The 14,427-nt window shown below is 41.2% G+C and overlaps 1 protein-coding gene across 7 annotated transcripts in view; it reads left to right on the plus strand.

Moving 5' to 3' along the window:
- Positions 1-14,427, plus strand: part of LOC105463281 (brain derived neurotrophic factor) — a 67,866-nt gene that overhangs the window by 8,453 nt on the left and 44,986 nt on the right. The window contains exon 1 of one of the 7 annotated variants that reach the window (XM_011710307.3): positions 12,478-12,804. The exons of 5 other annotated variants lie outside the window; for them this stretch is intronic. Coding sequence is in view for 1 of the 2 variants with exons in the window: in XM_011710310.3 (XP_011708612.1) it covers positions 13,787-13,936 (150 nt within the window). In the remaining variant the exon portion in view is untranslated. Of the gene's footprint in view, positions 1-12,477; positions 12,805-13,581; positions 13,937-14,427 lie in introns of those variants that run through there. One more of the 7 variants, XM_011710310.3, reaches the window with a different exon arrangement.

Below are 14,427 nucleotides of genomic sequence, written 5' to 3' on the forward strand. Positions count from 1 at the left end.
GAGTGCATGTTATAATGTTATGCTATCTAGAAATTTCCTTGGAGCACCTTGCTCATCAGTACCAAAAGGAGTTAGAATTGATTCCTGCAGCTTTAAGGAAATATATCAACCACCTCCTGTCTCTAAGTAATAAGGTTACTACAAGGAAAAAATTCAAAAATCAGGTGATTGCAGAAATGTGCCACAAACATCCAAAGCCTTTGGGATAGGGCATTGCAGGGTGAGTGAATAGAGAAAAGAAAGGGAATGTGGAGAAAATTGAGAAATAAAAAGGGAAGTCGCGATGGAGTTCTAATTATACAGGGGCTCTTGAATTGACTGTTCTCTACCTTGCATGCTCATTGTTGTTCTGGCTACTTTAGTAGGAAACAATTATTTCTTCTGCTTTCACCATCCTCCTCTGCTAAGGACTTCTTCCTTGCCAATAACTTCCATAATCAATGTTTAAGAATTGCTCTGATGCCCAGCACGGTGGCTAATGCCTGTAATCCCAACACTTTGGGAGGCCGAGGTGAGTGGATTACTTGAGGTCAGGAGTTCCAGACCAGCCTGGCCAACATGGCAAAACCCTGTCTCTAGTAAAAATACAGACAATTAGTGGTTCATGCCTGTAACCTCAGCTACTCAGGAGGTTGAGGCAGGAGAATAACTTGAACCAGGGAGGCAGAGGTTGTAGTGAGCCAAGATCATGCCATTGCACTCCAACCTGGGCTGGATATGCAAAAAAAAAAAAAAAAAAAAAAAAAGAATTGCTCGTTGTAATGACTTTTATGCCATGGACTCAACTATCTTGGCAGTCTGGTAAAGCCTATGTAAACCCTTCTCGTAAAAATGTCTAAATGGGGCCAGGCGCAATGACTCATGCCTGTAATCTCAGCACTTTGGGAGGCCAGGGCGGGTGGATCACTTGAGGTCAGGAGTTCCAGATCAGCCTGGCCAACATGGCAAAACCCTGTCTTTACCAAAAACAAAAAATTAGCTGGACGTGGTGGCACGTACTTGTAATCCCACCTACTTGGAAGGCTGAGGCACAAGAATCACTTGAACCTGGGAGATAGAGGTTGCAGTGAGCCAAGATCAGCCACTGCACTACAGCCTGGGTGACACAGTGAGACTTTGTCTCAAAAAAAAAAAAAATCTAAGTGAATGAAATAAACATGTAAGATTACAAAGGAAGCCAAAGGAATTGATGTACAGTCATAAAAACATTTAAAATAACATATGTGATATAGTAAATATATATGCTTTTTAATGCATTAAATAAGGTCTAACAGCAAAAAAAAATTATGATTTTGAAGTAATGATAAGTATCAATGTATTTTGAAGTATCTATAAAACTGACATGTGATATGAAGGTGTCTGTGATGTATACTGGTGAGAAAGCACGTAAATACTACTGTGTAACATTTCCCACACATATTTAACAACAGAACATTTGAGAAGCACTTATTAACACAGCATAGATTCAGAAATGTTAATTTAGTCAATGTCAACATTAGCCATTGTGGTTTCCTTCCTGGCAAAAGGAAGCTGGCATTGGGAGAAAATGTTTAAAATTCACATTTGCCATTAGACAAGCTGCCAAGTGAGGAAAGGACCAAATACTGAGAAGGCCAGGGCATGGTAAGCATGTTTCTATTGACTGAGCTTGCTATTACTCTAACGTTTATCTTTAGTATCACCAGCACAACCCCATTACACTAGCAATCCATAACTCCATTGAAAAAGATAAAAAGTTCAGATTCTAGTCATTAACTCAGCATTGCTTAAAATACCTGTTCTGACCTCACTAACCCAACAGATTACTGAAACTCTTCCTGTTTGTCATTACTACACCATGGGAAAGGATATGCACATTGTAATTATGTGGGATGACATTTATTCTGCGTTCATCTAGTGCTGTTATTTGTTTTGTATTTGGCATATATTACTTAACCCTCAAAGCAACTCTCAGAGATAGATGAAGAAAACTAGAGCTCAGAGAATTTAAGTAACTTGCCCAAACTGACACAGAAAATCTGAAGTGGGGAAGCTAAACTTGAAACCCAAAGTTTTCTGATTCCAAAGTCCACTATAAATTTATGCCTCCCCATGTTATAGCTACCACCCAGATTTAATCTGGGTCTCCCATTATCAGATGGTTTACATGCACATTTTCTTACAAGATCTTGACCACAACTCTTTAGATGGCCATGAGTCTCACAATTCATTTCCAGGAGTGCTACTTTAGAATCATTTCGATCTTTGCTAACCGATGAGAGATTTTCAAATAGCTAATTGTCACCTATCCTTTTTGAAGCCCAGTTTTCATAATCATAAAACGGCAAAAGTGTTAAAATGTTTGGTGAGGATCATATGCATTAATAATAAAATCTAACCTTGTTGAGCTCACTATGGTGAGGATTCTGCATTTCCATAGTTCATTGAATCCTCACAACAATCTTTCTAGGCAAAGATGATTATTTTTCTTTTAAAGATAAGGAAACTGAGGCATCAGTAATTAATTTACTATCTTAAATTAGCAGAGCCAATAAGTGGCAAAGCTGGGTTCAAACTTAGGTCTGTCTAATGTCAACACCCTTCTTTTAATCACTAATCTACAAATCACTGTTCACTCTTAGCTGTTATTATTATAATTATCATCACACTTAAAACACTATCAAGATACAGAATTATCCAGACATAAGTATATAGTCACTGAAGAGATTAGAATCTGAAACTTTTCACCTGCATGTTCTTCCTTCCACTTTAGTTTATTAACCCAATGGATGATGTCTGACTCCTTTCTTAACTTGTTTAGGGCAGTTCCAAGTCAGTTGACTTCTGAGAGTTATTGAGTAAGAAACGTTATAAATTGTTTGGATTAGGACTTAGTATGTTTAGAAGCCATTTCATAAGTTTGCCTTTTCGAGCTGTTACTGGCTATAATACTGCAGATGCTGTGATGAGGAACACCCTCTCCAAAGACACACAGTGGATGACAAACCTCCAAAGCTAACATGTTGTTTACAGATACGGAGAAGAAGAGGATGGACAAGCACAGTCTAAAACGTAATTACAAGGCTTATAGTCCCTGTTGGGGACTAAAATGTTTATTGGCTTTCCTTGTGCAATTCAATGCTCTTCCTCCAAAGGATCCCTCCAAACTTGCAACTTTCCTGAAAATAGCATTTCATTTGGGAGCATGCCAGGAATTGGTGTCTGGGTCCTTTGTGTCTTTGCAGCAACTCAGAATTCTGGATACTAGCTCTAGAAACTAAGCTGGGATATATCCTGGGTAAGGGAGTCGTGTATCTACTTGGGCATCTTCCTGATATATTTACTTCATCCATCTTCCTCCTAGAAAGCAGCTCCTAGAAAGATGTGGTTTTAAATGAGGGATTGGATGCATACCGTTATGTCTTAGATAGCACACAAGTCAGTGGTCTCTGCAGAGCTGCCAAAGTCATGTAAGTAATCAAAGATGCGGAAATCCATGGAGAGCCTTCATCCCACCTCCACTCCGATTTATTCAGAGAAGGATACCATGAACACATAATGGATTTGATATGTCCCAGAGCTCTGAAAGCAGCCTAGCAGAAAGGGATGATCTTGAAGGACATTTTGATGTATGAAAAAGTCCACCTAAAGCTTTGTCAGCGATAACTAAGTAATATGATGGCTGGAAGACTATAAATCCTTACCTTGGCTCAGGAACTGTAGATCATTTGGTAAATTAAACTTGAAATTCATGCAATTATTTCCCCTAAAATCACAGGAAATAATTGCATGAATTCCAAGTTTAGTTTCCAAATGATCTACAGTTCCTGAAAGGAGTTCAAATTTAGATAGAAAAAGTACCTTACAAATGATCTAGCTCACTGATTCCCCTCATGCGTTGAAATCACCTAAACCATCTCTTCTTTCTGAGATAAGGTCTGAATGTGTCACCAGGTTTAGCAAACTCAGTTTGTAGCCCACTGACCTCATTTTATTGATTGGACAACTGACGTGCACAGTGGTAGATCTCTCAATTTATTCAATAAACAATTATATGGCCCTTACGGTATCTATCTGAACAATCCTGGGCTAGTGAAGTCACTTGCCCAGGTTACATGACCAGAAACTGACAGTTCAAATTAGGACCCAAGTTCTTTTGACTGCTATCTGGGCCTTAAAATAATATTATACGACAGGCCGGGCGCGGTGGCTCACGCCTGTAACCCCAGCACTTTGGGAGGCCGAGGCAGGCGGATCACGAGGTCAGGAGATGGAGACCATCCTGGCTAACACGGTAACCCCGTCTCTACTAAAAATACAAAAAAATTAGCCGGGAGTGGTGGCGGGCGCCTGTAGTCCCAGCTACTCAGGAGGTTGAGGCAGGAGAATGGCGTGAACCCGGGAGGCAGAGCTTGCAGTGAGCAGAGATCACGCCACTGCACTCCAGCCTGGGCGACAGAGCAAGACTCTGTCTAAAAATAATAATAATAATAATAATATCATATGACAAAGATATTTCTTCTATTTCCTAATAGTCATATCAAAAGGAAACCATGGACAGTCTGTGCAAGATTTTAATTATTTTAATATTCAAAATAAAATTAAAAACAGATTAATTACTAAAACATAAGTATAACAACACTTTAATAGCATTCTACTAAGATATTATTAATTTCAAAATGGTAGGACAAAACTAATTATACTTTATACTTCTTAAATATACTGTAGTTACTTTATGACTATTGAGACACGAGCTAAAATTTGAAACTTCAAGTTTTCATTGATTCCTGTATTATTACTTGTTTCAGAGTTACTTCATTTGGTTCTTTTATCTGAGATTTGACAACAGCTTTATTTGATTTTCAGTGACAAAATTCTTTTCACTCCTGGTCCTCCACCCCAAGAAAATGACGACGACTACTATATTTTCCCCAAAGTGATCAAGAAATAAAAGAGGAATTCTAGCCAGGCACGGTGGCTCACGCCTGTAATCCCAGCTCTTTGGGATGCTGAGGCGGGTGGATCACCTGAGGTCAGGAGTTCGAGACCAGCCTGACCAATATGGTGAAACTCCGTCTCTACTAAAACTTAAAAAATGAGCCGGGCATGGTGGCATATGCCTGTAATCCCAGCTACTCGGGAGGCTGAGGCAGGAGAATCGCTTGAACCCAGGAGGCGGAGGTTGCAGTGAACCAAGATCACACCATTGCACTCCAGCCTGGGCGACAGAGTGAAACTCTGTATCAAAAAAAAAAAAAAAAAAAAAAGAGGACTTCTAAAATTATTTGTATTTATTAATATCCCTACTCTTAAAACGTTAGAAAACGTTTGCTCATTTAAAATTTTTATTTTTAAACCCTCCTTATGTTACAACGAAATACTCTTTGGAGCAATTTCTTTGTTACTCATATAATATCCATACATATAATTCTGCTTTTGTGATTACTTTTATTACTAAATACTCTTTTAAAATTGTGCTCTTATAAACATTGATTAACTAAAGGTAAATCTGATGTTTTATAAATGCTTTCTAGAAACAGAGAGCAAAATCATATAAATAACGATATGAATTTCCAAAAGTACAATGATAAAAAGTAACATTAGAAAACAAAATTAATCTAAGAAATAGTCAAGAATATGTCAAACTTGTACATACTTTTGAGATAAATTGGCATCATGTAGATTAGCATGATTCTTCTTTATAGAATTCAACTTATTTTTACTCACTTTGCTCTAATTAGTTTTTATGTGCAGACAAGATGGAAGGTGATGGAAATCTGGCTTGCAAAGTAGTTCTAACATGATCTACATCCACAATCTGGTTATAATGCTATAAGAATATGTTTATTATGTGAGAATAGTAGTTCAAATCAGTATTTAGTATCAACATAAAGGGATGAACAAAGCAAAGCTAACTTCGTTGTTTATACTGGGAACTTACTTAAATTAAAAAGGCCAGTGGATGGTCATATGTTTGGCTCATTCTTTTCAAGGCCTTCAGGAAAACATGCCTATGAAATAAAAGATCCTCAATATTAAACATTTTACTGCATTTGGGAGACACATGAAATCTGGTAATAAGGGAAGTGTTGGTTTTCATTTTTCTAATTCAGCATGGAAACTGTCTTGAGGAAAACTGACTATGGTCTTAGTTTGTGTCTCAGAAATATATTTAGTTTGAATTATGGCATCGACATCTGACTTCCAAAATTGGATATCTAGCCATATAATATCTCACCTCCCACACACACAACCCCCCATTCCCAGGTCATGACTACTGTCCAAGCAGCAAAAAAGAAGTAATTTCCCAGAGTACATACACGGCAGTGACTACCAACCAAACAAAAAAACAATTATGGGGGTTGGAATTTAAATTCATAGCTGTACTCTCACCAATTCATTCCCCATTCCACCCCATCTCTCTGTCTTCAACTTTTATGAAACATTATATTTGTCCTATTCATCTGTATCAGCATTAGCCTTTCCTATATCCAACTAGACTTACCACTCCTTGGTCCCTCTCACTGGCTGACTGAAGTTTCAGTAGTACCTACTTACAGCAAACACTTGTAGTAGTCTCTTTTTGGTTACAAAGTCCCCAGACCATTTCTCAAGGTGATATTATGAAGAGGAAGTAAACATTCTCCTCTGCTACCCCATTTTTTTTTAGAGTGCTAAAACTTTATTCTATATCTGGCTTCATATCTTCTTGGACCAACTGGATTGATTTTACAGTCACCATAGAATATCTCCTGAACAGACAACCATGGGTCATGGGAACAATATCTCTGCTGATCCCATGATTTGGTCACATTGGGTTGTAAGGCCATAATGGAGACATACTTGATGAGTTTATGAAGACTTGATTCTAGGTATCATGTAGGTTAGCATAATTCTTTTTTACTGAATTCAACTTAGTTTTATTCACTTTATTCTAACTGGATTTTGTGTGCAGACAAAATGAAAAGAAATGCTTCAATTTAGGTGAAAGGTAAAGCTTCCAAAGTAGTGTAGTATTTCATAGACCTTATATTTGAGAGAAATTATATCAGTATATAATAAGCACCTGAGAATATGAAAGCACAAATCCAATTTAAATGTTAAAGGTCTACAACTTGGGATTTTAAATGGAGTACGGAAAAGCCACTGGTTCTTAAACAATTTTGTTGAGGAGGAAAACAGTGAAAGCTAAATGTTCTATTCAAGAGTTGTTTGTTTTGAAAATAATGCTTCATTTAAAAGCTAAAGACAGAAGACATAGCTTTGTTATGAAGGCTCATCTTTTTATTAAACAACCACTACTCTGTCTCCAAGTTGCAAGGGGAGGATTTGTCAATCTGATTGAATCTTCCCTTTAGTTTTTCCCAACAGCTGTGTTCAGATAATTCATGACTCCTGTGTTTCCTGAGCCCTGGATAATTTCACACACATGTCTGGTTTGGGGCTTCACATTTTCAGAAAAATATAGAAACCTTGGAGGAGGTCCAGGGTAGACCAAGGGAAATGATTAATGGGTTGAAAGTCGGAGTGTATGAAGAAAGGTTGTGAGATCTGATCTTTTGCTATGAGAAAAGTCTGAGTGGTGACTTAATAACACAAGGAGGTTAGTAAGCAGCTGTTCTCCATCTTCACTAAGGTTGAATGAAATGAAATAAGATATAAATTGCAACAGGAACAAAAAATGCATTACAGGAGGACTTCCAAGCACCAGCATTGCTGGATTCTAGATAGCTCCCCAGAAGAAGGATGTGTAGTCTACTTCCCTGGTCTGCCATGATAGGCCTACAAATAGTGAGGAAGATGAGATAATCTCTTAAGATCCTTTCTGGACCTATCTTTTATTGGTCTATCTATCATATTTAGAAAAATTATTTGTCTCAAACAAAAATGGTCTCATTTCCTCCCTCCCACCCTATCCACTCCTTCTCCTTTGTCTACCTTTTGTAAAACACTGCTAACCAAAATAACTGGGGACTGATTAACTGTGGTGGGCCCTCCCCAGTCTCTAAGTGCCACTCCAGCTTTGGGAGCAAGTTTCCTATCCATCACTACCACTCCCTGGCCACAAGGGGTACGTTTACCATCATCTTTCTACACACCAAACCTACGGCAAGGGAAAAGAAAACAAAACTTCCTAGGCTTAAGAAATTTGCAAGTGGCACCATGGATTAAAATACAACTCTTACATCCTAGAATATGAGCATGTAAAGGACTAAAATGTATTTCATGCATCTGCCTGTATCAGCCCATAGAATAGCCTCTGATGGATAGTAGATACTCAGCAATCTTTCATCAACTGAAAGACTGTAGCTATGAAGTGAAAGGAAACTAAAGTTGAGAAAGTCAGGAGTTTCAGATGTTTCCAAATGATTCTATATGCGAGACCAATCTAAAGCCTAACCCAATCTTCACACATGTACTATTAAGGATTTCATTCTCACCATGCCTGTGCTATCTGGAGGTAGAAAGAGGGCCAGTTGCACATCCTGCCCACATCCTTGATCAAAAAGACCACTAAAGAGAGGTGCTATGTGGATTCATATCAGAATCACATGAAAGTAGGCCGAATTCTTAGTGTGTGTTTTTAAAATCTGATTTTAGGAAGTTCCATTTTTTTTTCTAAGTTATCTTTTTGTATATTTTTCTTTTTCCATTTTTTTCATGAAGAATATAAAATTTGGCGGTAGAAAATCTCTCACTCCAGTCATCATACAGCCTAAATAGGTGAGTCTCAAAAATAACCTAATGTTCATCTTTCAACTGATTCAATGTCCTGAAACCCTTTGGTTTAAATTTGTTAATTCTTCTCATGGCTTTTCTCCTAGAAAACCAACTAATACCACAGCTATTTATTACTGTCAGCTCTAACTTATGTCCACAATCTCACATCCCTTTTGACCACACTTATAGAAATATTATAACAAGTAAACCAAACTTATTCTTCATTATTAATTTTTAAATGTTTTCAGCACAAATCTGGTAACTTGGAGGGCTACAAGTTGATGATTCTCATATGTTTGGGGGTTTAGTCTCAACAGTTTCTTAATGGTTTCTATGTTGTTTTTCTTGATCCAACTAAATATTATTCCCAGATGGAATCAGTTTTTGACCCTCTTGTTCTACTCTCCTAGTCTTGGCCCTTCTAAAAGTTTCTGGCTGTGGTTCCTTTCTTTTGTCTGCCACTAATGACTATGCCTGGTTACATAACTCCTGTAACAGGTGTTGACCAATTTGAACACATTTGAGTATGGTATAGAGCTATTCTTATGGTTCATAAAAAGCTTAGTGAGAGCATACCATCTAATGAATAGGGAAATTACGTCTCCCTTAAGGTTTTTCTCAGGACAGGCCTTATACAAGAATTTCAAGGATTGTGAGTGACATAGTTTAACATTGGCCTGGGCCTTTCAAATTATCCAGCATGAATTTGGAAACACCTCTGCCACTCTGCTCAGTAGCAGAGTTTTCTGTTTACTTAGTATTTTCCCTATGCTAATTACGGAAATTTTCAACAGTTTTTTTAGGCCAACTTATTTGATACTAGACTAGACAACTTTTTTTTTTTTTTCTTGCAAGGAAGACTGAAGGTAGGAGTAACTAGGAAGCTTAAATAAACATAATTAAATATAAAATGCTTATAATGATAGAATTGACCTCAGCCAATTAAAATTATTAATAGAAAAAACATGTCAATGTCAAGCCTACTACCTCTGTTCCCACTTGGGTAACGAGGATTAGTTTATATTTCCTGACAAGAATAGATGGGAATTCACATTTCTTCCTGACCTTTGTCCCCACTGGAACATTGGGTTAGGATCATATTAGAACATAACCAAAAAGAAATAAAGATTCAGACGAATTCACAATTAATTTTTAAGCCCCACAAAAGTGAAATAGGTAGCATCTTTTTTTCAAGCTGTGAAACTTTCCCTCATTTTAGTAATAGAGAAAATGTTCAGATTATAAACTTGGAAACTTTGCTCCAAACATATCAATCATGTCACATGCCAATCTTTAAGAAGAATAAGAAATGCATGCCCTATATTCTCAGCATCATCTTTGCCCACAATAGGGAAATAATTTTGTACAAGGTTTGATTTTAGATCTCTAGAATTATCTCTATATGCTACCTGAATTAAGCAAATAAAAAATAATATTTAGAATTCCATGCAAGGCACTGGTACAACTTTTGTTTACCTTGGCTTCATTGTTTTTGAATGTAAGATGTACTTTTAAGGCAAATAAGTATGTGTTTTAAGTCTGGTCGCATACAATTTTGCTAATGCTATAATCACAGATCAGAAAGTTTGGAAATGCTTAGAAGTGTTAAGAGGTGTGATTCATCATGGTTATCTGAATTGGCATTTGATCTTCTTTTCTTTCTAAATATCCCTGACATTTCTGACTCCTCTGTCTTTTCCTCAGTAAAACTGCACCACACACTGGAAAGCGAAGATACACACATTTATTTATATAATGTCAGGGGAGAGCAGGAAAAAGAAGATTGGCCATAGACCCACCCAATCAGAGTCTGGGAAATGAGAGCACTTTTTCCTTTAGCAGAAATGCTGACGTGCCAATGTGAATTTAGCAGGAAAAAGATTTGCCATAACTTCTAAGTGAGCAGCGTTCAGAATGCTAGCTTAGATTCCTGGCATTAACTTGCTAGGTATTTTTCAGAAGGAAATAAATTACAATTGAGCTTAAAAACTGAGGGTAGAACTCATTTTCAAGCAAATGTGAAGCATCAGTTTGAAGTTAACAAAGTTAAAGTTTGGAGTAGGGTTCCTCCAGTCCTTTATAACGTCGTACAAGTATTTATTTATTTTTTTAGTTTATAACACTAGCCTTTTAAATTGTATTGTGCTACTAAAAGAAATTATGTCTGCATTCAGCTTACAACCTGGGAACCAACACAGAGGATCTCTGGGGTAACGGTACCCAGCTTCATGCCCTCTGTCCTTTACTGCTTTCTGGTTAGCCTGCGTATTTCACATACATTAAATATTCCACAATAAACTCCACCATCTGTGCTGTAGGGTAGTTTGTATTGGTCATGTGCTCTGTCAAGTTGACAGAGGTGCAAAGCTAAATGTGTGACACTCGAAGAATATGCATATATTTGAATAATTTGACTATTTAGTCCAACAATTTGCAAAGGCGCTCTGAATGATCACACATTCTGATAACACTTCCAAGGAACAGATAGCTTCACTTAGAGGGTGGGGGAGATGGAAGCAGGGTTATTTCTAGCAGGAATTCTTGAGTTCACTGAAGTCTTGTCCCTGGTACTTCACTGTGTGAACGTGGGTAAATTATTTCCTGGCAGAGGATCGGATTCTTCTTTTATAAAACGGGTAAATAATTTCTGTCACTAGTCTTTAGAAGTTCTAAAATAGCTAATGTTAGTGAATTCATTTTGTTAACTGTAAACCCTTAGGTAAACTGAACTGAGTATGTAATAATATTATATATTCAGTTCAACAGCACATTCTTGGTAACCACAAGAGGGTCCAGGAAAGGAAACTGTTTATAAATCTTTCCCTTTAGCAAAATTAATGTTGGAGTCTTTAGGGAAATTCTTACAGCAATGAGTCTTAGCAATTATTAGGTCAAATCCCTTTGAGATTACAGGAAAGTGCACATACACAGAAAGCTGCCTGCGGAATTTGGGTGTGGGCTTGGTGGGAGATTCCTCTGATACCCAGTGTTGTACCCCCAAGAGAGTGCTTCTCAAAGTGTGACTTCGGATTGTCTGCATTCGAATTGCTTGTGGTATTTATTAAAATTCTAATTCCTGGACCCTGCCCCACCCCTACTAAATCACAATTTCAGGAGGAAAGACCTTCATTTTAACACTCACTCAGGTGATTTTTATGCTCCGAGGAGGTCCAGGGACTCCGAGTTAAGTACGGTACTGCTGTCTTGTTCTTTATTCTAAATTTTAAGGTCTGCACAAATTGGTTGAACTAATGAGAATAAAATTTAGCCTTAAAGCAGAAACACAGGTAGACGGTTGACAGAGTTCATCAAACGGATAATTGAAAATGTCCTCTGGACCCTAGCCATATAAGTTCTCTCCATGGGTCTTGGCTACAGGCAAATGAGAACCCGAAAGACTATTTGCTCTTTTGCTGCGGGCAGTGGTGGGGGTGGAGGGCGGGGGAGGATTAACTGAGCCAGTTCTGCCCCCACCCTCGAATCCCCTACCCCCACTCTGGTTAAAGCAGAAGATTTTTTATTTATCTTTGCTGCCCTGGTTCGTTATTAAAAGGGTTAGCTTATATGTGTGTTTGCTGGGGCTGGAAGTGAAAACATCTGCAAAAGCATGCAATGCCCTGGAACGGAACTCTTCTAATAAAAGATGTATCATTTTAAATGCGCTGAATTTTGATTCTGGTAATTCGTGCACTAGAGTGTCTATTTCGAGGCAGCGGAGGTATCATATGACAGCTCACGTCAAGGCACCGTGGAGCCCTCTCGTGGACTCCCACCCACTTTCCCATTCACCGCGGAGAGGGCTGCTCTCGCTGCCGCTCCCCCCGGCGAGCTAGCATGAAATCTTCCTGCCTCTGCCGAGATCAAATGGAGCTTCTAGCTGATGGGGTGCGAGTATTACCTCCGCCATGCAATTTCCACTATCAATAATTTAACTTCTTTGCTGCAGAACAGAAGGAGTACATACCGGGCACTAAAGACTCGCGCCCCCTCCCCCCTTTAAGCAAAGGGAACGTGAAAAAATAATAGAGTCTGGGAGTTTTGGGGCCGAAGTCTTTCCCAGAGCAGCTGCCTTGATGGTTACTTTGACAAGTAGTGTCTGAAAAGGTGGGTTTGTTTTCTTTCTTTCTCTTTCCGTTTTTCTGTTTGGTCTGCTAGAAAGCGTGTGGCTTTAGCGAGGTCTGTCATTGCCTGGGCTTCCTGGCTGGAACAAGTAACTTGGTGTAACGTTATCTGGGGGCGTTCATCAATAAAAAATGCTGTTATTATCTTGATTGAATTCCTATTAGGCAAACTCTAGAGAGGTCAGTGCGCGAACTCTGTTTAAGCCGGCGTGTTTAAGGCAGCGGAGTAAACCAATAGCCCCCATGCTCTGTGCGATTTCATTGTGTGCTCGCGTTCGCAAGCTCCGTAGTGCGGGAAGGTGCGGGAAGGTGTGTCTGTGGCCCGGGAAAAGCACGCCCATTCCCAGAGAACTTAGGTGCTGGGATGGGGAGGAAGGGGAGAGTTGAAAGCTAGGGGAGCAAGACCTCAGGGCGTGCGATCCTCACTCGCTCCCTCACGCCCCAGCGCGCACAGCCGGGGTTTCTGCAGAGGGCGCGGGACGCGGGGTTCCCCGGGGCTGGGGCTGGGGCTGGAACACCCCTCGAAGCTGCGGGCGTCCTGCCCAAGGCGCCCCGGGAGGGCGCAGGACTCGCAGGATGATGTCGCGGGGACCTGGGGGAGGACGTGAGGACAGGCCCTGGGGGAGCGGGGAGTCCCAGGCGCCCCTCGGTCCCCCGGGCGAGAAAAAGGCGCGGCGTTCCCTTTAAGCAGCCGCCCCGAACGGGTATCGGTAGCGCGGGCGAGCGGGGGGAGGGGGGCGGGGGGGTGGCGCCGTTTGACCAATGGAAGCTCAACCGAAGAGCTAAATAATGTCTGACCCGGGCGCAAGGCGCAGCCTGGAGCTCCGGGTCCCAGCCGCTGCCGCCGCCGCGCCCGGGCGCACCCGCCGGCTCGCTGTCCCGCGCACCCCGTAGCGCCTCGGGCTCCCGGGCCGGACGGAGGAACCGGCCCGGTGCGCCTCCCATCTCCTGCTCGGGGGGCTTTAATGAGACACTTGAATGCAGCTGCCACCGCTGCTGTGGGGCCGGCGGGGAGCAGCACCGCGACGAGGACCCGGGCTGGGCGCTGGAGCCAGAATCGGAACCACGATGTGACTCCGCCGCCGGGGACCCGTGAGCTTTGTGTGGACCCCGAGGTAGGCAAGCGCCGGGCATGGGGCTTGGTACGGGAGCTGCCGGTCCGCAGGAGAAAGTTGACTGGGGGACCCCCCAAAGTTGTGGGACGAGGCCAGTCTCCTTCTTTCCTCCCCGCCGGTAGAAGGGAGGATTTGGAGTTGCTCCTGGGGAGTTTTCTCCCCCATCCCACAACCCAGAAGGTCAGCCGGCACTACCAGGGAAAAAGGGACCCGGGGAAGGCACGAAGTAGAGGACAGAAGGCCTGGAGGAGACCCAGAGCTGCGTGATGGGAGCCAAGACGGCGACCCGGGGATCCCTCGCAGTCCTCCCCCACCCCAGGAGGAGTCGAGAGAGACTTAGGGGGCCAGAGCTGTCGGGGGCCCTGACTGAGGGAAGGGTGCTGAGGCTAGGCTAGGAATCCTTCCAGGGGTTGGGTGGTCCCCGCGCCGACCTGCGGGGGGAGTGGGAGGGAAGCTTGCGCCTTGAGTCCGCGTCGTCCCCGGGACTGCAC

The sequence above is a fragment of the Macaca nemestrina genome, chromosome 12 (assembly GCF_043159975.1).
Source record: "Macaca nemestrina isolate mMacNem1 chromosome 12, mMacNem.hap1, whole genome shotgun sequence".
NCBI classification, from domain to species: Eukaryota; Metazoa; Chordata; class Mammalia; order Primates; family Cercopithecidae; genus Macaca; species Macaca nemestrina.